The sequence below is a fragment of the Sus scrofa genome, chromosome 6 (assembly GCF_000003025.6).
Source record: "Sus scrofa isolate TJ Tabasco breed Duroc chromosome 6, Sscrofa11.1, whole genome shotgun sequence".
NCBI lineage: Eukaryota > Metazoa > Chordata > Mammalia > Artiodactyla > Suidae > Sus > Sus scrofa.
In genome coordinates, this window is record NC_010448.4 from 64,858,937 (window position 1) to 64,881,647 (window position 22,711).

General features: G+C 62.0%; 1 protein-coding gene across 1 annotated transcript in view; it reads left to right on the forward strand.

Annotated features, from left to right (window-relative positions):
• Positions 1 to 22,711, forward strand: part of PRDM16 (PR/SET domain 16) — a 308,400-nt gene that overhangs the window by 154,756 nt on the left and 130,933 nt on the right. The window contains 1 exon segment of the mRNA XM_021095209.1: positions 175 to 225. Coding sequence (XP_020950868.1) covers positions 175 to 225 — 51 coding nt within the window.

Genomic DNA, 22,711 nt, shown 5'->3' on the forward strand with positions numbered 1-22,711 from the left:
GAACAGAGGATGCGGTTCTTAGCAGAGGGTGGGCTTCCTTATGATGGAGAAGTTACCCGGCCTCACCCTTATTATTTCAGGGGACGCTCGCTCTGCCCCCGCAACGTAACCCATCGCGGCTTGAGAACGGCGCAGTGGCAGAAACTAACCACCCTTCTCCAAATTGTTTTGCAGCACATGCTGACCGACACGGAGGTGGCGTCCCAGGAGGGCTGCATCCAAAAGGTAGGAGACAGTTCTGCTCCTTCACCCCTGTCGCCGGTGTGCTGGGTGGGGCATCCTCCCTGAGAGCGCGGGTGCAGGATGGTGACTCCCCAGGGGTTCGGACGGATGCTCGTTGTCCTCGCGGAACCTCCTGCTTCTGGAGAGTGGAGGCGAGCCCCGCACTGCTGTGCTCCAGGCCAGGCAGACACGTGGAGATAAATAAACGCAGCTTGTGTTATCTAACCGTCTTCACTGGGTGCTCCCGCGAAAAGAACAGAGAGAGAAGAGAGCCCAATTGACTGCAGATTCAACACAGCCTTTTGCTGTGTTCAGCCTCCAAAGAGGCTCAGGCCCGGCGTTAAATAAGCAAATCAGGAGGGAAAGGAAAAGGGTCAGCCTGGCCATAGTCCCCTAGGGCTGGGTCACAGCCGGTTGGCAGGCACGAGCTCCAGAGACCCGGAGAGCGGGCCAGGCTCAGAAAAAGACACACAGCCCGAGAGGAAAGCAGGCACACGGCAGCTGTGTTCCTGGGTGTGCACGCCGCACGTGGCACGGGCAGCGGGGGTGGGACTCGGACGTTGCCTCCAAAGCCTGGACCTCGACATTCGCAGAAACTGGGCCATCCAGGCCATGCGTGTACATGTGCACACCCCCCACACACATGTGCACACAGATACACGCACAGTTACTGTTGTGGTATTTCGGGTCTCCTGGGAGCATTACGAGAGCATTCTCGGAGTTCCCGTTGTGGCTCAGTGGTAATGAACCTGACTAGTATACGAGCTCTCAGGTTCGATCCCTGGCCTTGCTCAGTGGGTTAAGGATCCGGCGTTGCTGTGAGCTGTGGTGTAGGTCGCAGACGTGACTTGGATCCCGCGTTGCCGTGGCTCTGGGGTAGGCCAGCAGCTGCAGCTCTGATTCGACCCCTAGCCTGGGAACTTTTTAGGGTCGAGGGTGCCGCCCTAAAAAGACATTAAAAAGGGGGAGAGGCAGCGTTCTCTCTCTCCTAGCTTCAAACACCGCCCAGGCTGATCGGAGCGAGTCTGTCTTCTCCTGGTACCCAGACAGCGTTGGGAAGCCTGTGTGGGCGGCTGGGGCAATGCATGGGTACAGGGATCCCAGAGCCGTGCTCACGGGGAGCTGTCCCCTCCCCTGGGGGGTGGAAGCCAAAGCCTGAGCGTGTGTTCTCGTCATGGTAAAAGTTCCTTTTTAGGTTTGGACACAGAAAGAGCTGTGGGTCGGTTCTGCCAAACTCTGACTTTTCCCCTGCACCTTGCTGGCTGGTTAGAGCAGGGGCGTCTGGGAGAACTGCCGTGGGGAGCGGGGGAGGCCTCTCTGTAAGGGCTGGGGGTCCTCTGGCCAGGGTGAGCCCCAAACCGTGCAAGGGGGACGCTGCCTGACCTCGTGGTGCGCTCGCGAAGGGGGACCTCTGGCCCAGTGGGACCGTCTTGTCTGGGCCGAGCTGGGTCAGTGTCCCCTGCCCGTCCCACTGCCCTGGGCCCGAGCCCTGGCTCCGTGGCAGGCGTGGGATGGCTCCTCACCAAATCCTCCAGCGCCCTTCCCCTTCCTTCCTCTGGGAGCACGCGTCTTCTCCAGGGGTGACGTGGCTGGAGCAGCTTCGAGGGTTGCCCACATTGCAGAGAACCGAGTGTGCTCACCCCACCAAAAGGAGCTGCAGCCAACTTGTCCCTTAACTTCTGGAGAGAACATGGCGTCGCTGCCTTTCCCACCAGGAAGCTGAGGATGGCGGGCTGACACCAGGTGGGGGGCAGAGGTGGCCCAGCCTGGGGTCAGGGGTCAAGGCAGAAGGCCAAACGGCCAGGTCTAACGTAAAGGGTGTGTGGAGGCGAGTGATGCTTTTGACCAGTGCGGCCCCCGTGCCCTGCAGCAGGGCGTCTCCTGCCTGGCTCCTCCTTCCTCCTTTACAAGGGACAGGGCCATCGGGCCTGGGCGACCGTAGTCCAGACACCTTCTGAGCTCCTCAGGGGGTGGGTGCATTGCCACCCGGCCAGGGACCCGCTCACAACTGCCCAGGTTGCCACAGGGTCCCTTCAACCTGAGTCCCCAGTAGGGCCATCAGAGGGGTGCCCACAGAACCAGATGGGACCCCACAGCCACCCGAGCACCAGGGAGGCAGCGCCAGGCCCCAGAGCCGGAGGCGCCTGGGCCGAGGTCTGTCTCTGAGCTGGTCTGGGCCCCAGGGCCTGGCAGGCTCGGCTCCATGGCTCCGCCGCCCCCACCAGCCCCGTCCCCACACCCCGAGGCATTCCGTCGGCTGCTGAATCCCTGGACGTGTGTCAAGTGCGGTGGGTGGGCCCCCTGCTCCGCTGGTGGGTGATGGAGCTTAAACCTGGTATCTGGATCCATGTGGTCACCGCCCCAGGCAGGCAGGGAGGGAGGGGCTGAGAGACAGAAGTTCAAAGGCAGCCAGGGTCCCGAATCGGGGCCAGGACAGGCAATGCAGGGCTCCCTTGACCTTCTCCCCAGTAGAAGGTCGCAGGTCACTAAAAGGTGTGTCACCTGCAGCCCGGAAACACATAAGCTAAAAGAGACCCTTTTGAAGGACTAATCTGGTGAATTCCTTGGTAATGCGCAGCCCTGTGGTTGAAGACTTTGTGTCGGAGTTCCCGTTGTGGTGCAGTGGAAACGAATCCGACCGGGAACCATGAGGATGTGGGCTCAATCCCTGAGGATGTGGGTTCAACCCCTGGCTTCGCTCAGTGGGATAAGGATCCTGTGTGGCCGTGGCTGTGGTGTAGGCCGGCAGCTACAGCTCTGATTCAACCCCTAGCCCGGGACCCTCCAGATGCCGCGGGTGCAGCCCTAAAAAACAATGACAATAACAACCGAAAGACTTAGTGCCTGGCGGAAGAGGGCCTCTCACCCTGCGACACACACGTCTGGAAGCCCAAACATCCAAGAGGGACGTGGAGCCAGGGTGGCCGCGGCTCGGTCAGCGGGCACCTGACTCTCCCTTATTCCATCTTTAGGTTTAACTGAGCCACACTCGCCGCGCTGTACAGTCATCAGAGATCTGTGACTAAAGCTGATTAGGTCAATCGCGGGCTCGACCCAAGAGACGCAGAAGTGGTGATGTCTCGTAGGAAGCAGTGCTAATACATTCTCAATATCGAGGAGCCAGCTTGCGGCAGGGACTGTGGAGCCCACCAGGCCCAGGGAGGCTGCCAGCCCCTAGCCCTGGAGACGATCCGAACTCGCGCGGGAGTGACAGCGGCCGCAGCCTGTGAGCGAGCGGCGCCAGGCTCGGCCCCGCCCCTGGAAACCCTTCATCCCCCCCTCAACCCTCCTGCGACCCTCCCTGCCGGCCCTCCCGGCCCCGCCCAGTCCCGGCCCCCCAGCCTGGGCCACGTCCCCCTGCGCATCCGTGCCTTCCTGCGCCGGTCCCCATGTGCGCGCAGCGCAGCCGGGAGCGCCCCTTCTCCGGCCCCCCCTCCAGGCGCTCTGGCTGTGCCCGCGCGCGCCCGCGCGCCCGCCTGCCCGCCCAGGTGTGCGCCCGCGCCGCCCCCCAAAGTCACTTTGGCTGCAGGTCGGCGGCGGCGCCTTTTCTGGCGGCCGAGCCGGGACCTGTGGGGCTGCGCCTCCCAGCCACTCTATTTAGTCTTCTGTTTACTTAGAGGGAAAGCCCTGGGCTCCTGGAGAGCAAACAGCTGCGGGAGATAATCTAGCCAGTTGTCCATCCATCACTCGGGTCGCCTGGCTCCCTGGAGAGCCCGGCGGAGCCTGTAATAAAAAGGCCGGGCGAAGAGGCTTTGGGGACAAATAAAGAGCCGTGTTAAGGGCCGGCTGAAAATGGATGGAAGACATTATTAAGACTCAATGGCCGTCTTATCAAAATCCAATAGGATAGACATTTGGCAAAAGGCTTAAATTTATTCTTTGACTTTCTGGAGGGCTTGAATTTATCCGTTAACAAGAGTGTAGTCCACCCAGGGAGATGGTATCAGCGGAAAGAATTTTGATTCAATCTCTCTGGTGCTACCAGAGGGGAAAACTCCGGGCCCCCAACGCCTCCCATTGTCCTGCTTTATCTTGTTTTCTTTGACCGTCTTGAAAAGGAATACGGTACACACGGGAGAAAAGGCAGAAGGAAGTGACCTTTCTCTTTTTTTACATTTTATTTGTCTTCTCCCCTTGTCTCTGCCCGCGCCGCCTCCGCCCCCGCCCCCTCGCCTCCAAAAAACGTAAATACGTAAATCAGCCTCAGTGGCGCTGGGACCAGCCCAGGAAAGCGGCTGCTTCCGAGCTCTGCAGATGCGAGTGACCGACCTGTGCTCCTTAAAGGCCTGCAGCCCAGGGGGGAGGCGGTCGCGCCGGGTCCGTGACCTCTCCCTGCCGTTATGGACAAAATGCTGCAGGTCGTAAAAGCCATCCGACAGCCCAGCCTGGTATGGTCCAGATAGGGTGATGGACAGGTCATGAGTATAATTGGTGAAATGATTATTTGGATGTTTGGAGCGCAGCCTGTCCCCCTGGGCGGTCGTGTGTGCCTGTTTTCCACGGCCTGGCGCAGGCGAAGTGGTCATGGGCGCCCTGACTTGCCTGCGTCCCTCCCGGGAGACCCAGGGGCTAATCAAGGATGACTCCCCAGAACACCCCGCAAGCCTGGGAGGGGGGAACAGAGACGGACAGGCGGCTGTGCTGCAATTACCGGAGGAGGCCTTACGTCCAGGGCTGAGCCAGGCAGCGTGACCGAGCGGTGCCTTCGGGGCTTTGGCCTCACCAGCTTTTTTAAATGCCACCCGCCCCAAACCCCCAGGCATGTGTGATCAGCATTGCTAGCTGTGGTTTGTTTCCTTGGCATTGCTTTCCCCCTGGAGGCAGCAGAGGTGTCTTCCAGGTGGCTGGAGGGCAAGGAAGGGGGATGGGGGGAGGATTGGGGCTGGACCGAGACCTAGGGACATCGGCCAGCCCCGAGGCCCCAGGACAGAGCCGGGGACTGGAACAGGCTTGGTTGTTTCTGTTCCGCTTTGCTGCTGCCACCGATGTTGGTTTTTAACATCCTTCCCTTTATCTCCCGGCCAGCAAGGCTCAGGAGGCACCAAGGTGCTGTACTTCAGTCGCCTTGTACCTACAGCGCACGTTGCTCCTGAGACGTCACAGCAGAGCCCCCCGAGCCTCGGGGCCCCGCGCTCACCATTAATAATTTGCATGCGGGATCGGTTATGTCTTTATGAAATCAAAGTGTGTTTAGCTGCCACGGAGAGACAGCTCCGAGTTGATTTTGATAATCTCGGGCTGAATAGACTTGCTGCGTTCCAGTAAGCCCTGGACAAAGGCTGGACAGCGGCTGAAAGCCCTTCCGAGACTTGCCTCCCCCTCCTTTGTTCGGAGTTGCTGATAAAAGAACCAGGAGTCCATTAATTCAGTGAATGAACATATAGTAAAGTCAGCCCCTCTTGAGAACAATAATGTTGAGGTCAGCTTCGGTTGCCATGGAGACTAAGTACTCCTAAGAAGTTGGCATCCTTGATTTTGCTGAATCAAAGGCTGCAGAGTGGAGAGGTGTAATGAGGCCAAGGCACCGCCTCTGCCGGTCCCCCTTCCCGTGCAACAGCTCCGGGCTGGTGGCCTTGGGGACCCTCAGCTGCCTGGGGACCAGCCCACCGCTGGCTCTTGCCTCCGCCCCTCCCGGGAGGCCGCAGTTTTCACAACTGTTGGCTTATCTGAAGAGGCCCTTAGGCGTGACTCCGGTGGCCCCGGGCAGAAAATCAGACCTGAGGGAGGGGCCGCAGCCTGGAGGCTGGTTGCCTCCACCCCAGCCTCTGGGGTGGACTCTGCCCTCTGGCCACCTCGCAGCACCTGAACTTGCCCCCTGGGGGAGTCGGTGGCCCAGCGGCTCCCTCCCAAGCAGATAAGGGTGATTAATGGGCCAGCAGCCACCGTGAGGCCGTAAGGCCGAGGGCACACTCTGGGCAGCTCCAGGCTGAGCAACGAGGTTATAAATGCAAGCTTTTTGCATTTTGTCCCCCCAACAATTGAGCTGATTTTCTTCCTCCCCTGCCTGCACCCCCACCCAAAGATCCCCGGAATCAGCTTAAACCATCCGATTAAGCTGGGGAGAGATCCAGGCAATTAATTTCCTTCGCAGTAATTTATTGCTGGCTGGAGAACTGCCTGTCTGAGGCCCGGTCTTAGATGGACTGGCCTCGGCCTGGGGGCTAGGGACTCAGAGCAGAGGGTGGGGGCACATTGTTCAGACTAACCCACCCAAGCCTGAGAACCTTGCGGGGCGGGGGGTGGGGAACGGGAGGCGGATTTTTCCTCTTTTTGGAGGGTGAGAAAGAATGAAGGAGCTGGGGTTTCTTTCTCACCCTGCAGCGTCCCCTGTGAAACCCGGACGGCTTCTGCGCTGCAGCTCAGGGTAGAGGTTCTGGAGGAGGGAGGTGGGGGTGAGGGGCCAGAGCCTTGCGGTTCAGGACCCCCTCTTGGGGGCTCAGCAGCAGTTCCTGGCAGGGCTCCTGGGAGCCGGTGACATGGGGACGCCTCTCTGGGGTCAGCCCCTCCCCCACCCTCCTGACATTTCCGCCTCAGGCAAAAGGGCAGACAAAAAAAAAAAAAAAAGCCACCTACTGCAAATGACAGGTTCAAAACCTGAAAACAGGCATCACCCAGAAGGCAGACAAAGGGGCGGGCCCTCCTCACCAGAGACCCAGGGACCGACCCGGATGCATCGCCCCTGCCCGCCCCCCCTCAGCCCTCTGAACCTGGCTCTGCCCTGGATGATGTGCCTTGAACTTGAACTTCGGCATGTTGCTTTCCTCCCCCACAAACAGGGAGGTAACCACAGTTTCCAGTGCCCTGCGTGGCCTGGGAACGCAGGTAGCGGCTGGGCACAGCTCTGGGCGCCTGGCCTGCCGAGTGGACGCCAGCTTCTGTGGCTGCTGTTGCTGGCGAGGGCAGGGGGCCAGGCCCTCTGGCAGACACCGGCCTCCAGGGCGGCGATATCGCCTCCTGCAGCGGGTCGGGGGTCCCAGGCAGGGGCCCGCCAGCCTCAGCCACCTCCTCCTGGGAAGCGCACCAGCACCTCGTGCGGTCCGGGTGGTCCGGGTGGCGGCGCAGACGCTGCTGGCGGCTGGGCGAGGAGGGCTCGCCGGCTCCGGAGTGAAGAGGATTTACCATCTGCATTACCGGCTTTATAGGGGCCAGACAGCGTCAGTAAACTCTGTCATCTTCAGGGGGGCGCAGTGGCGAGTTAATTAAACTGCGCCGCGCTGTTAGGAGCGAAAAATAGATCAGCCCAAGGCCCACTTGGTGTCGCCCGCATCGAAGGCAGAGGCCACGCTGGCTCGGGCCGCGTCCTCTCCCGCAGCAGCGCCGGGAAGCCGCGGGACTCACCTTTGCTCTGCCAGCCCCGCCGTCGGGTCATTGGTGTGCTTCTTATCTTCTCAGTGGAAGGCCGACTTCTGGTTTTACACACACTCGGTGCCAAGGTGGCCTGCCGGTGCCAGGGTCAGAGGCGGCAGCGCATGGGTGCTCTGGAGTCCTGGGGGCCCTCCCGCGCCCGGTCGCCTCCAACTGTGCCCGCTCCTCTCTCTGGGTGCAGGTGAAACACCCAGGCCTCTGGAGAGAGGCGGCTTCCTGAGCGCCCCCAACCCCCACCGCCTCTGATGGGTCCCTGTGACGGTCCTAGGGGCCAGGCCGTGTGCCTGCTGTGGGCACTGGTTTCCAGGCAGGCTGCTGGGCAGGCCCTTGGTCCCAAGAATGGGGCACAGAAGCTCCTCTTGCTTCTCGCGGCCCAGAGCTTGGAGGGCCTCACCCTCCCAGCGGGGATGGCATGTGGGGTCTCTGGGGCCCCCCAGAGGAGGAGACCTGTCAGGGGAGTGGGGCCCTCCCCCGAGGACACAGGCTCCCCACAGCCTGCCGTCCCCAGGCTCAGGATGTGGCCCAGGAGTGTGTGTGGCGCAGGCGTGTGGGTGGAGGACCCCATGGGGCCAGTCAGTGCCTGGCCCTGAGCCCCCAGCCTCTGCCCAGCTCCCAGGGCAGCTTCTGGGCTCGTGTTGCCGTGGGCTGACTGTGTGCTTAGACTTGTGCTGAGGCCTGGTGGGGCAGCGGGGGTGGGGGTGGGGAAGAAGGACAGCAGACAGGTGGGTGGGGGTGGGAAAGTGAAATTGGGCCCCACTTGCCCCCATCAAGGGTGTCCCCTTTGAGCACAGGCCCTGGGAGCGGGCACTGCTGCTGGGGTCACCGTGGTCATTACAGAGAGCCTGCCAGGCTCGTCACACACATCCCCCCCTGCCCCAGGTACTGCTATTCCTACTTTACTGCATAGAAGAGTAAGGCACAGATAGTTTGCTAAGGCCACATGGTTTGATGGCGAGGCCGGGGAGTTGCCAAGCCAGCCACGAGACTCCAAAGCAGGTCTCCCGAGTATTATGCTGTCTCTGGCCCTCCAGACATAAAGGCACTGCTAGTCCAGACCCTTCAGGTGCTGGGTTCCTAGTGGCACTAAGTGATAGCTACATCTGAGCTCAGAGAAAGGCAGGGTGGGTTGGGCTGGAGTAATTGGAAGTGGGTGTAGCAGTCGGCTAATGTGAAGATAATGCTGTGTAACAAACCTCTCCCAAACCCTCAACACTTCAAACAACACTTGTTGCTCCTCACACATGTTCAAGTTGGCTGATGCAGGCTGGGCTCAGCTGGGCTTGGCTCCAGGCTGATGGCTGGGTCTGGTCTGGGTCTGGTCTGGGTCCAGTGTTCCCTGTCCAGGGCTCTGCTGGCCATGTTGTTCTGGCAGTGATGGCAGAAGTGGCGGGACAGCAGACGTAGTCATCAGGCCTGGGCTCAGAACGTGCCCACACCCACGGAGGCCAAGCGCACAGCCACAGCTACCAGCATAGGATGGGAAAGCCAGCTCTCCCTCCTGGGAGCAGGGCAGAGGACACGGAGACAGGGACAGTAATGAGTCAACGGCATTGGGCCTCCTGGAGGAGGTGGCCCGGGAGCTGACACACGGCCAGTTCCCGGGGGACAGGCTGAGGTAGGGAGTCACCTGAGGTGTGTGGGGGCCCCAGCAAAGCGTGGAGAAAAAATCAGAGTAAAAGCCCAGCCTGCTACCCTCTCGTGGCCTGTCTACGGGCACAGCCCTCACCCCGCCTCGCCCCTTCCAAGCATCTCGGGGGCACCTCACCCTTGAGAATGACTCTCTCACCCCTGAGGGAGGCTCCGATCTCGGTGCAGAGCTGCCAGTGGAGAGAGAGGCCAGGTCGGCCGTGGGAGCCTTCCTGGTCCCGTGTTGGGGGGATTCTGGAGCACCTGCCTCTGGAATGTTCATCCTTTGGTTGATGTTGACTGGTGGGTGGCGAGGCCGACCAGGGCTGGCAGGATAAACCAACCCTCCCAACCCCTAAGGCGGGAGCCCTCGGATAATCAGCAATAAAAAGAAGAGTTTACTGTCAAGCCAGGGAAAGACGGGGGACATTTAAATACATATTATTAAGTGAAAGAGGCCACCTGCCAAGGCCTCATGCCCTATGAAACTCTGGAAAAGGCCAGACTCTGGAGACAGCGAACAGATCGGGGGTGGCCAGGGATGGGGGGTGGGGGGGCGGAAGCGGGAGCACAGAGGGCTTTAGGGCTGCGACGCGCCTCTGTGTCGCTGGGATGGCCATGTGACACGGTAATGGTGGCCGCAGGCCAGGATGTGTTTACCCAGACACCCAGAGGGAAGCCCTGTGTGACTCAGGGACTTGCGTGACCACGCCGCTCGCGCCGGCACATCAGCTGGAACCAGGGGCCGCAGGAGGCGAGGCGATCAGGGTGGGGGGCTGGGGGCCGGTCGGGGACTCTCTGGACGTTCTACTCGTGTTTCTATAAACCCCAAACGGCTCTGGACAATGACAACTAATGCTTTTTTAAAAACAACCTTCAGACATTCCCCCGGGGCCTAGCGGTTAAGGATCTGACGTTGTCACTGCTGTGGCGTGGGTTCGAACCCTGGCCCGAGAATGTCCTCATGCCTCAGGGGCAGCCACAGGTGGGATTTTTCAGAAAATGGCACGTGGAGATCCAGTGGTGACTCAGCTGTTTGAGAATATTCCATGCGGTGTCCGTCTCCGGCCTCGCTCGGTGGGTTAAGAATCCAGCGTTGCTGCAAGCCGCGGCATGGGTCGCAGATGCCGCTTGGATCTGGTGTTGCCTGGCCGTGCTGTACGCCGGCAGCTGCAGCCCTGATTTGACCCCTGGCCTGGGAACTTTCATTTGCTGCAGGTGAGGCCGTAAAAAACAAACCAAAAAAAGGGACGTTATACACACTCGTCTTATATAATGTACACATGCGCATGTAAGGACATGCGTAACGTGAAAAGGCTGGAGGGAAACAGCAAAAGTCATAACTTCATTCTTAGCAGTGATACAGTGGGCGAATTTTTAAACTGATCTCCATATGGGGTGTTTTAGTTTCAAATAGTTGAACTCACATAAAGTGCTTATGTGGCTCCTGGCAACACGTAAGTGGCAGAGGACTTAGTCCTGCAGTGGCCGTGACTGTGGTTGGTCCCCAGGGAGCCTTCCTGCCATTCAATTATAAACCCCGCGTGGTCCAGGGCTTCCCACCTTGCCTTCGGTCGGGTGCTGTCAGCGCTACCCACCCCCCGGTCTGCCTTCCTGGACCCAGGCAGGATGAGCCTTCTGCCCGCCCAGCGGGGGGCGAGCTGGCTGGCCAGTGGCCACGAGAGATGAGGATCGCTTCTGCTCAGAAGCCAGCCGCCAGAGCGACACTCTCCAGCGCTCTCTGCCCTCAGACGCCAGAGCCAGCGGTTCTGAGTAGATCCCGAGGTGACGAAGCAGGGCCACCCTGTGACTCACCCAGGCCTGCAGCTTCGGCCAGGCCTGTGCCTTTCGGAGGCTGTCACTGGAACACGAGGTCACTCCCCCTGACTGACTCGTTTAGGGCCTTCCTAGTGCTCCATCGGCTCTGCATGGTCTCAAAACCCCTTCCCGCCCTCCCTCACGCACCGGTCCACAAACATGGACCGAGGACCTACTGTGTGCAGGACGCTGTCCCAGGTGCTGGAGACACAAGGCTGGGTTCCACCAGGTCTCTGCCCACCGTTGCGGTGCTGAGACCTGACATCTGCGTGGATGGGTGGCCCCAGCCTTTGTTCTTGGGGTCCGGTCCCCTGGGGTCACCCAGCTGCAAGCTGCAGGTCAGACACTCCTCCTCGTGGCAGGAAAACTTCCAAGAGCCTCTTGTGCCATCTGCTCTGTTCATTTCGGGCAGAAATGCCCCCATCTTGTCACATGGGCGTGTCCCTGTCCCTGCAGATCGGAGACTCTACCGTCATTTCTCTGGGCCGCCTTTGTGTCCCTTACTAGACGGCGGGGGGGGGTGGGTGGGGCGTTGTGAGGGTGACAGGTTGGGGCCAGAAGGAGTGGGATTCTTAAAGGAACAGATTTGGCGGGAGGTGGCATTTTCTCACTTAATGTTTCTTCTCCGGTGACCTTGTGTTCCGGCTTTCTGACGGCTCGGCTCACCGGAGCCCTTCCCCCCCCCAACGGCCCCTCCCGGCAGCCAGCGCCGTGCAGGCAAACCTTTTCGTCTCACCCGGTTCACAAGCTGTTTCTCCAGTATCGTGTTGATAAATGAAGTCATAAAAGGCAAGACTGATTATTTCGTGTTGGAACTTTGCCTCTGTCGTTTTGGAGCAGTGGTCAAGATGCAGAGTCTTAGCCACAGACAGGTTTGCGTTGCCGGGATGGAAAATTATCACGTCGAAAGAGTCAGATGTGGGCTTCACCGTGGATCAGCTGAGAGCAAGGAGAGCGACGCGGAGACAGAAGATCGTCACGGAGTCCACTTCTGCAGACTCACCCCGGATGCCAAGGCGCTGGGCCAAGCTCGTGGGTCTCAGTGTTCCTGAGGGCGTCCCATGGGCCTCGGCCAGGCCGGTGCCTGCTTCTTGCCGCCCAAACCCGGGGCTCTGGGTTCCCAAGGCCCCAAAAGGGCAGATAATTATCGGAAGAGAATCTGAAGCGTGGGCACCCTGGAGAGCTGTAAAAATAAAACGAGGAGGAGGAATTTTGAATAGATTTCCTCTCTTTGTATTTCTGTTTTGGACGAGAAATGCAGAGGCAGAATGAAAAGGAGCTGGCAAGGTAGAGAAAAACATCAAATTCGCCCTCGGAAGGTCTGGATCAGCGGCCACTCAGGGGGCCAACGGGCGTCTTCGCCCCGTGGCTGCCCACGTGTGGCCTCCAGGAGGCAGAACCGGCCCTGGAGGAGCCTGTGTCTCTCGAAGCTCATACAGGAAGCGGGCCTGGGGCTGGGGGGTGGGCGCCGAGCAGCAGCTCCCAGGATGGGCTTCTCGCCAGGTCCTTGGTGGGCGGGGGACGAGGCTGGGCCCGGGGCAGTGCCTGGTCTTCCGTGAGCCAAGTCAGAGCCAGGAGACAGAGGCCACGTCTGTGTGCTCCCTGCAGTGTCCTGGGCCTGGCGGAGGGGATAGCTTAGGTCACGCCTGGAGAAGGTGGGGAACCCACAGCAGCTTGTCGTCCTCCCTGGGGTTCAGACAGGCGGACTCACCACCTGACGCCACACAGACCGTGCATGGCAGGGTCTTGCTTCCAGGGGCGCCCAGCAAGGCCTTTTGCAGGCTGGCCTGCTGGCCCGACCCCTGGGGCTGTCCACGTGCCTAGGGGCTCCAACGGGAGGCGTGTGTCCCAGAGCCAGGGCCAAGTGTGGCCCCCGGCCCGGGCCAGCTCCCGCTGCCTCTCCAGGCTGTAGCAGTTCTATGTCCCCTCATCAGTGCAGCAAATGCCCCCTGGGAGCCCCTCACCTGCTTCCTTGTTAAACACCCGGGGGTACTCTTTCACCACCACCTTTTGACCCCCTGAGTGTCTGTAGTCCTCCCCAACGCTGTCTCCTGTCCTTGGGGCCCTGGTTTCCCCGTGTGACACGTCAGCCCCCTCCCTAGGAGCCCCCATGACATGGTGGGAGGGGAGTTTGTGCCCCTGGCCCCCTTTCTGTACCCTCCTGCTCAGGGGGAGACTCTGCTCTTCTGGCGGGAGGAACCGCCTGGGGGCTGTAGGAGTGGGGGGTGCCCTGAGCCCTCAGGGAGCACTTCCTCAACTGTCCCCAGCCCTGCGCTTCGGGGGTGGGGGGGCAGGGGTACAGGCAGACACAGCCTCAGACGCTGCCTAAGTGCACAGGCTGCCCCTTGGCTCGGCCCCCTCCAAGCTGCTCCAGAACCCCCGTGAAGGGCTATCCACCCCTATCTGGGGGCTTCGTGGTGGACAGGACTTCTGAGAAGTCAAAAGGCTCTGGTAGAGGATGGTGTCATTTCTCAGCACCTGAATCACCTCCTGGAGCCGATGATCGCTCCTGCCTCGAGGGTGTGCTTCGCGATTCCGGGACTTTGCAGAAAGGGCCTGGGGCTCAGAGCGCAACCTGGCGATGGCAGGGATGGTGCTGAGAATGACGGCGTTGCTGGGGTGGTGGCGATGGCGGTCGTGACGCGGGGGACGGAGAGGTTGCCTGTGGTGATCGTGGAGGGGACAGTGACAGTGACGGGACGGCGAGGATGACGTGCCGGGGGTGGCGGTGACCGTGATTATCACGGCGGTGGCGATGGTGACAGTTGCGGGGGTGAGGATGATGGGGGTGGAGCCACTGGCCGTGGTGGTCCTGGCGATGGTGGTGCCGACGGTGGTGGCGGTGGTGACATGGATAATGACAACAGTGATGGGAACCGAAGCCCCCAGGAGAGGACATCCAGCCCCCAGAGAGGGAATCAGACCCCAGAGTCCCCAGGACTGGCCTCAGCATCGTGCATGTGACCTGGGGCACGTCGCTTAACTGCTTGGGGCCTTAGTTTCCGACCTGGCAACACAGGGCAGCCACTCTGTGCCCTCGGCTCGAGGGCCCAGTCTGGAGCCGAGGCCTGGAGGAGCGTGCTGGTGGGCACCTCGCCAACAGGAGGCAGCCCTGGAAGAAAAACAACAGAAAGAGACGGAAAGAAAACTCGTAAATGCCCTTCGCACACTGGCCCTCCCAGGTGCCCTCTCACCCGGAGAAGCGGGCCCTGGGGAGTTAGTAAGAAATACAGGACTTCCTGCAAGATAGCAAGTGAATTGTGAGCCGTGAATTACTTTCTTCCTTTGAAAAATGATGTAATCGGGTCAAAATATTTTTGCGTTTCAAACACTTGCGTTCCTTTGTCCTCAGGGCTGACATGACTCGGTTTCCATGCAGCCGCACAATGTGTGGAAGCATCTTTTAACTGCCAGACGGCCCTTCTGATAAGCCCGCCAATTCATAATGTGGGTTTGGGGAGCTGGCAGGGTGAGAAAGCAGAGGCCTTTGGAAGGCGTATTTACACAGCAGCCAGAGGCCCCTCTCCCCCTCCGGTAAACAGGGCCGGGAGCTCAGGCTATTGAGCGCCGGGCCGGGCGGGGTCTGTACACAGGACAGCGCCCGCCCACCCCCACTCCGCACCCAGCTGGGCCCTTGTTGGCGGGGGCGGGGAGGGGGGACCTGCCCGGGCACCCCTGGAGCCAGACTCCTGGGTGACATGTCTGCCCCTGAAGGTGACAGGCTGAGGGCTGTGGCAGCCTGGTCCGCCTGGTCGACGAGGAGACAGAGTCCAGGAGAGCTGGTGTTTCCTTCACAGCCCCGCCCCCGCCCCCAGCCCAGCCCAGCCCAGAAAACTCTCCGTGGGGCGGGTTTTGCTCAGCTGATGGTGGGTCTGGGCCGCGGGCCGCTGGCTTCTTGGTTGAAGCGAGGCTGTCTGGCTGCCATTCTGTGCCACGAGGCAGCAGGACAGCAAGGGAGTGTCCCGTGCCCGTCCCCACACCTCCCAGCTGCCTGTGCCCCCCCGTGCGAAGCTGGATCAAAGGCTCACGTGCAGGGTGTTTTCCGGGGCAAGAGTGAGAACTGCCTGAGCTTTGCTGGTTCCACTGGCGTTTCTTCAGGCCCTTAACACTGGCTACAATGGGCTGGCTGTGGGGCCGATCCGCCAGGCGAACGGGAGCCCATTCTGCAGTGAGAAAACGAGGCACAGAGAGGGTCGGTCACTTGCTCAGTGTGGCACAGCTGTGGGGTTGGAGCCGGGGTCTGAGCCTGGTCGTCTGGCTCTGGGCTCCTAGCCGTACAACCGACCCTCCTCGACAGACAGGGTCTCTGCTCCAGCCGTGTGCCCGGCAGACTTGTGGGCCCTAGACTCTGGAGACGCAGGGAGCCCTCTGTTAGCGCAGGGGGACCCAGGCAGCAGGGCAGCACCCGTTTGCGGGTTGGCAGGAGACCTCAGCGCAGAGCCAGCTGCGAGGAGGTGGTCTCGAGAGGACCCGACAGATCACGGAGGTGAGGGGGACCCGCAAGTCCAGGTTGGAGCCTCCCAGCTCCCCCGCCCCCCCCGCCCCGCCTCTGCCCCCTGCCAGCTGCTCTCGGCCACCCCGCCCCCAAAACAAGATGATAAACCCTGTGCTGAGGGGTCAGGAGGAAGGCGTAGAGTTTGCAGAGAAGCCGCAGAGCCGAGCCCCCGAATCACGCGTGCTGACTCGGGGAGCCAGGCAGTGACGCCCTAACGTGGCCTCCATGACAGCAGTAACAGTAACAATAACCGCAAAGCCAGGGGGAGCGCCGGGCTTGGTCCTCCGTCAGCCCGTGGCTCAGAGCCCTGCACGCCCTCGGGGCTCCCGGGTGTGGGACGGTCAGCGAGACTCAGCCGTCCCCTCGGGCCCTGGCCTCGCTCTGCCTCCAGTCTGTCACGGGGCCCTGGAGCCGCTTCGGTCAGAGTTTCAGCGGCTCGAAGGCCCAGTGATGAGAAGGCCATCCCGGGAACGCGGCTGGTTGACAGGGACCAGCAGGACAACCTGATGGCATCAGAGGTCCCGTGTCCCCGCTCCCCCGGATTTGTCGCCGGCCTCGCCCCAGGTGTGGGAAAGTGAGGTCCAGGCTGGAATTCCGGGACAATCCGAAATATGCGGGGAACGCCGCTCCCCTTCAGGGCGCCCAGGCCAGACGGGACCACCTGGCGGCTGGTGGGAAAGCTGCTCGCCCGGCCCTGGGCACCAGCCTGCCCGCTGCAGACCCAGAGCCAGCGCGCGGCCGCCGCCTGGCCACTGGGCCTCTGTCCCCCAGGCCTGAGCCGCCTCATCCGGCTCCACCAACAGAGCCCCAGAAAACCAGCTGGAGCGCCACCAGCAGTGGGTCCCCGGCATTCACTTCCGAGACCCTCGAGGCTCCCCGCAGACACGGCCTGCGGTTCCTCGGGGCGCAGCAGCTGTTTCCCCGCAAAGCTCGTGCAGAGCCGCGCGGTAAGCTGGGTGAAGGAAGCGGCTCTTAAGCAGTTCACATGAGAAACGCGAGGACCTTTTCTGCGTGACTGCTGGCCAGACGGCTGCGGCTGGTAGGAGGCCAACATTCGTCCATTCCTTCCCTAGCTCAGGGGACCCGTCTGGTGGAGCGGGCATTGACCCACGCTGTCCCCAGTACTGTCCCCAGCATACAGAGGTAAGCCCCCTCTGCAGACCAGAGTTCCCAGCCCAGGGTGGTGAGGACTTTGCCCAAAGCGCCCACTTGGCCGAGCTCGCACGCCGCCCGCCCATCCCCACGGCCCTCAGCTGTTCCCTCCACTCGCGTTTCTGGAGGCCGTGCTCCTCGTGGGGCCGGGGGAGGGGCTCGGCCCGCAACTGCGTGTGGCCAGGCCCTTTCCCAGGGAGCCCCTCCCGTCAGTCTCGTTCTGCTCAGGAGGTTTTACAGACGCGCCACACGCCGGGGGCGCACAGCGTCTCGTCCCACGGTCTGGGGGCTGGGCAGGTTCTGTGGCGGCGAGGCCTCTCTTTCCGGCTTACGGACGGCTGCCACCTCCGAGGCCTCCCGCGGCATGGGGGCAGGGGGCGAGTTCTCCTGTCTCTCCTTCTCCCGGCACCAAGCCCACCGTGGGCCCCTCCCTCACCACCTCCCGAAGGCCCGGCCTCCCGACCCCATCAAGGGACTAGGGCATCAGCACGTGTACGGGGGTCACAGGCCTTCAGCCCCGAAGACCTTGCCAAAGCACATTAGACCCAACACAAAGCAGTAAAAACATGAGCACTCACGAGCCATCAGAAGCACCGCAGAGGCCGCACGCAGGGGCTGAATGACAGGGGCACAGGCGGGGGTCCCTGGGGCCTGGGGCAGGAACAGGGCAAGAATTGAGACCAGGGAGTTCCCTCTGTGGCACAACGGGATCACGGATGTGTTGGGCGCACTGGGGGTTAGGGCTCCGGCATTGCTGCCGCTGCGGCTGAGGTCGTGACTGCGACTTGAATCTGACCCCTGGCCCAGGAGCTCCCTATGCTGTGGGGCAGCCAGAAAAGTAGAGAAGAATTGAGACCTGGGAGGGCAGAGCTGAGAGTGTGCCAAGCAGAGGGCATGGCAACTCGAGGACCCCAAAATGCAAGGAGGGCGGTCAGGGGAGGACGGGGCTCTGGGTCCCTGCACAGGAGTCAGGGGGTGCTGGGCGGGGGTGGGGTAGATTTTGGCAAGGGAAGGAGCAGGGGTGTGACATGTGTTTGGGGTATTTTAGGGGGAGAAGCGTCAGTGTGTGGGCACCAGGGGCCCAGAGACACCTGCTGGGGCCGCCAGGTGGGGGTGCTGTTTGCAGAGGGAGCTGGAGAGGGGAGCGGGTGGGCAGGTGAACGTAGGAGGTTGTCTTGAGGCACCTTACACCTGAGATGCCCAGACATCCCAGAGTGCATCTGAGCAGGGGGCCCCAGGGCTGGGGTGACCCTGGGGAGTGTGGGGAGCGAGCTCAGAGTCGGGGGTGGTGGTGGTGGAGAGAGGCAGGGAGAGCCACGGGCATGCATGGAGCTGAGCAAGACCGAGAAAGGGGGCAAGACCCACTCGGTCTGGGACCGTGGGGCCACCCGCCTGGACAAGGGCAGGTCCAGGGGAGGATGGAGAGGGGCCGAGTCACCCTGGAGAGAGGGGTGAGGTCGGAGGGGCCGGCCTCCTGGTCTGGGGCCCCAGCGTGACAAGTACAGCAGCGGCTCTGTGACCCTTGACTCTGAAGCCCTGCCCTGGGGGCAGGTGGGTGGCAGCATTCGTCCCTGGGAGACAGGTGACGGCGAACCCGCTGGAGGGGACTTACGGTCCAGCCTCCGTGCAGCATGTGGTCTGTCGCCCCTGACCCCGCACCCCTCCCCTTGGCTCCAGCCCACGTGGGCACTGTTCCCCAGGACCCCCTAGTCTTGAGGCTGGCCCGGGAGGTGGCGGCGCTGAGTCAGCAGGAGTGGCTGGGAGCGCCGGGCATCGTAAACGCGTCTTTAATAACTATTTTCTTCTTGCTGCTTCAGAAGCTCAGAAGCAGGCTTCGCCCTTCAGCTGTTAATGAGAAGTTAATAAAAGTGGCATTTTGTCAAGGCTGGCCCTCTGACATCTTAATCTTGATTAAAGAGACGCAAACTTGCCGGGAATGGGCGGGCCTGCGCGGCACAGCCAGACGCCCGGAGAGGACTGCCAGCACCCCAATCCGCGAGAACAAGTTGGGGGAGCCCCTCTCCCCCTGGAGCCCCGGAGAGGAGGGGGAGCAGGGTATTCCCCTCCGGAGAGAAGTGGAGAACGGGGGGTGGGGGTGGGGCCTTCTTCTCGTCTCTTTCCTTTCTCCGGAGCTCAAAGTCCCCAACAGCCACATCAAGTCTTTGAAAGGGAACCACTTCGTGGCATTTAGCGCGTGCGCGAGGCTGTGCAGGCACCACATCGACCTAGATCCTGGCACTTCTTTCAGCCTCGAGGAGACCCCGTGCCCCCCCGCGGCCGCTCCCCTCCCTCGGCACACGCCTGCCTCTCTCTCCGCGTGCAGTCTGCCTGCTCTGGGCGCTTCGTCCAAGCGGAGTTGCGGCCGTGACCTTCGGGTCTGAGGGCTTCCACGCGGCACTGTGTTTCTGAGCTTCACCCACGGCCTCGCCGGTGTTGGTCCTTTGGTCTTTTCTGGGCTGAGTACTAGTCCACGGCGCGCACAGACCACTGCGTCCTGCCCCATCCATCCATCCGTCCGTCCGTTGGCAGGAGACGCTCCACCTGCGCTTGCGACGAGAGCCGCAGTGGGCATGCGTGTTCCAGGGTCTGCTTGAGGCCCTGTTTTCCATTCTCGGGGGCAAATACCTGGAGTGGCCTCCCGAGTCCTAAGGTGACTCCGTGTGACTTTTGGACAAACCACTAGACTCCTTCCCCAGTGGCTGCCCTGCTTTATACCCTGGTGTCCATGCTCTTGACTCAGACCTGCTGGGAACAAGAAAGGGGTTCTCGGGGTGGCCAAAGGGCCACCTGCGGACCCCTGGGTGACCGGAGCTCCTGTTCCCCTTTCTATAGATGGGGGCAGAGCAGGGTACCAGCCCCTCCATCTGTGAGGAGAGGCCAGAGCTGCGTACCAGCCCCTCCATCAATGAGGCATGGGTGTGGCGGTGAGGCCCAGCCTGGCCCACAGGGAGACCCCCTCTCTCATAGGATGAAAGACCTTGACATCCGTCCTAAGCAAGTCCTACATGAGGCCACACGGCAGTTTTAGGTCCTGCTTAGATCGGGGCCCGGTTCTCCTGCAGCTTATAAATGATGTCCATGAGAACAGGCTGACTGGCCCTGACTCTAGGACACGGCCAGCAGGCACCACACCCCGGCTGGCTGGGGCCCCAGGCCCTCTAACCACGACCAGTCACGGCCCCCACTTGCACACGTGTGTGACACGTGGTGAGCAGCCCCGGGTGTGAGCCCGCCAGCGTCATGGTCACGTGTTCCTGGCAGCCCCGGGTCTTGGCGGGGCCACCAGACCACTTGACCCCCCTGGATGCAGGCCCAGCCCCGCGGCGAGCATCAGGTGGGGTGTGCGTGGGCAAGTGTGTTTGTCATCCGCTAATCCACCAGGGAAGGGGACAGGAGAGTCTTTGTCAGTCTCCGAGCAATTAGGATAATTAAAAAAGAAAGCTTATTGGGTAAACATGCTCTCGGATCCTGACCCCTTAATTAATGGACGACGGGGGAAATCGCAGCAGCGGCAAGATAATTAACACGTGCCTTTCTAAGAGCCGTTGGGCGGGTATCTGAGGCCTGAGGCACCTGGCCGTGCAGGGAGGTGACGGTGACGAGACGACAAGAACGAGACGGGGGCGGGAGCTCCGCCAGGGGCACACAGCTGGGGCGGGGGCCGGGCAGCCCCCTCTACCCGGGCAGGTTGAGGAAAGCCTGACCCTTCGTCTCCAACATTGGCTTTAAGCAAAGAAAAGCCCTGGCAGAAACCACGGCACCCACAGGGCTCACCTGCCCGTGTCGTTGAACAGGGCGGAGACGGCCTAAGACACACCGAGGGCCCCAAGAGGACCTGCCACCTCCCGGCCCAGCTCAAGTGTCCCTAGGGCCCCTAGAATGGCCTCCTAGTCCTAGAATATGGAAGGTGCAGGGTCGTCAGCCGTGACACGGCCTGGCCCCCCGCCCGGTGCCTCGAGGGAGGGGACCCCCAGGCTCTGTGTCCCACCCCAGCTGCTCTGCCCCATCTCTGGTTTCATCCTGTCCCACTCTGAGGCTGCCTGGGCCGGGGTGGCGGTACTGCCTCCTGCTGGGGGAGACCCACTGACCCCTGGACCTCCTCAGGGGCTCAGAGGCCCTGGGGCTGGACACTCCCCCCACCCCCGTCAGGTGCATAGCCACCCCCCCTCCTTGACCCACTAAAGGCTCCACCCAGGGGGACCCTTTCCCAGCAACCAGCCTCTGCTAGACTCTTGGGAAGTAGGGCCTCAGAGTGGGGTCTTGGGCATGTTTCTCGCTTTTTCGGGGGAAGCAGGTGGAGGTTTTGGGTGCAAGGGCCTGGAGCATCTGGCAGCGGACCGAGGGCCTGATAGACAGGCCTGGGGAGGCGCTGGTGTGGCCTTGCTGCTGTCCCGCCTGCCCCATCAGTGCAGGGAAAGTCCTCATTTTTAAGGGCATCGGCCAGGCAGCCAGGCCCTTCTGGGGTCCTGGACTTCTCAAGGTCAGAGTCAGTCCTCTGTGGCAGCTCCCCAAGAGGAGGGCGCTGAAAGCAGCTGCCTCCCAGCCCGAAATTCTTCTGCGTGGCCGCAGAGCCGGGAGGCGCCGGCCCCAGAGACTCCCCGATGGCCGCGTGGCCTCGGAGAGCAGCGACCAGTGCAAGTCTGGGGTGAAGAAGTGACTGTCAGGTCACTGCCGACTGAGCCCAAGAGCGCCAGCAAAACGGTCACCCCGGCGAGCCCTGCCTGGTGAGAGGCTGTGATCGCCCAGGTCCTGCAGCCGCTGGGCCAGGGCCGGGCTCAGGCCCTGCTGCCAGGAAGCCTTGGCCTCAGAACTGCCCGTGGCCGTAAATCGATTTGCCACCCATTGAACTGGCCAGAGACGAGGCCAGCAGGGCCCTTGGGCTGTGTCTCTCAGCTCTGGTGCTGGTTCGAGGCCAGCCCGCCATCACGGTCAGCTGGAGGGGACCCAGGGGCGGGGGTGGGGGGGGGGTGGCAGGGAAAGTGTGCTCCTGCCTCAGAGGCCGAGCGAGCCTGGCTTCACCTCTACCCATCTCAGGAGCCCCAGGCGTCTCCTCTGCTCTGCCCCTCAGCTTCCTCAGAGTCCTCCACCCACAACTCTGTCCCGCGAGTGGAACGGGCTGGACCACTCACCTCCTGTTCTCGTCCCCATTACGTGACGGCCCTGGTCCCTGTAATGAGACTAGCTCCCAGCCCCACAGGGGCCCTCACTGACCCGTTAGCTTTTCAGGGGCAGCAGTCTGCCCAGAGCAGCCCAGCCTGGGACACAGTGCCCTCCTGGGCTGCGGGAGGACAGCAGCTTCTGGAAGCTTCCAGAGATGGTCAGTGTTCAGTGCTTCCGCCCCGGGGCCCCTGGCTCAGTTTCCCTCCAGGCAGGTTCCACAGGGATTGAGCGTCTGTGGTCGGGGTCCTGTCGTCAGCTGGCATCTGCAGGACCCGCTGCTGTGGGTACGAGCCCCTGGCGGCTTGCACTGAGGGTCCCCAGTCTCCGACCAGGGCTGGGTGCATTTCTTCTGCGTTTCTCAGGGCTCAGGAACAGACCCCGCAGCATGTGGAGCGCTGGGCTGTGCGGGCGGCTGGTGGTAGGCGCCCCCGGCTGTCGGTCTCCGCCGGACCCTGCCACTCCATCCACGTGGGTCTGGCCCCGAGAACTGGTGGCCGGCTGGGCTCACAGGAGGGGCTCGCCAGCGTGGGGCTCAACTCCCCGCAGCCCACAGAGCTTCTCCTTCACCCTGGGCTTGGGTGCGGATTGGACGTGTTGGCTGCATGTCCTTAGTTTTGCGTTAGTGGAGGGAGGTTCAAAAGGCCCCTGTGCGAGGCTGGACTGGGGGAGGCACCAAGCGGGGCTTCCGTGGCCACTGCCTTAACATGGGAGTGGGGGTCACATTCCAGGAACAGGTGGGCAGGGCGGCGGCTTCCTCCTGCCCTGTGCCCCCACCCTGAGGGACCACACTGGCTCCCCCCCGCCTGTGTTGCCCCCTCCGCACCTTACCCCCCCCCCGCACTGGGTCTGCAGGGCATAGGGTGGCCCCTGTCC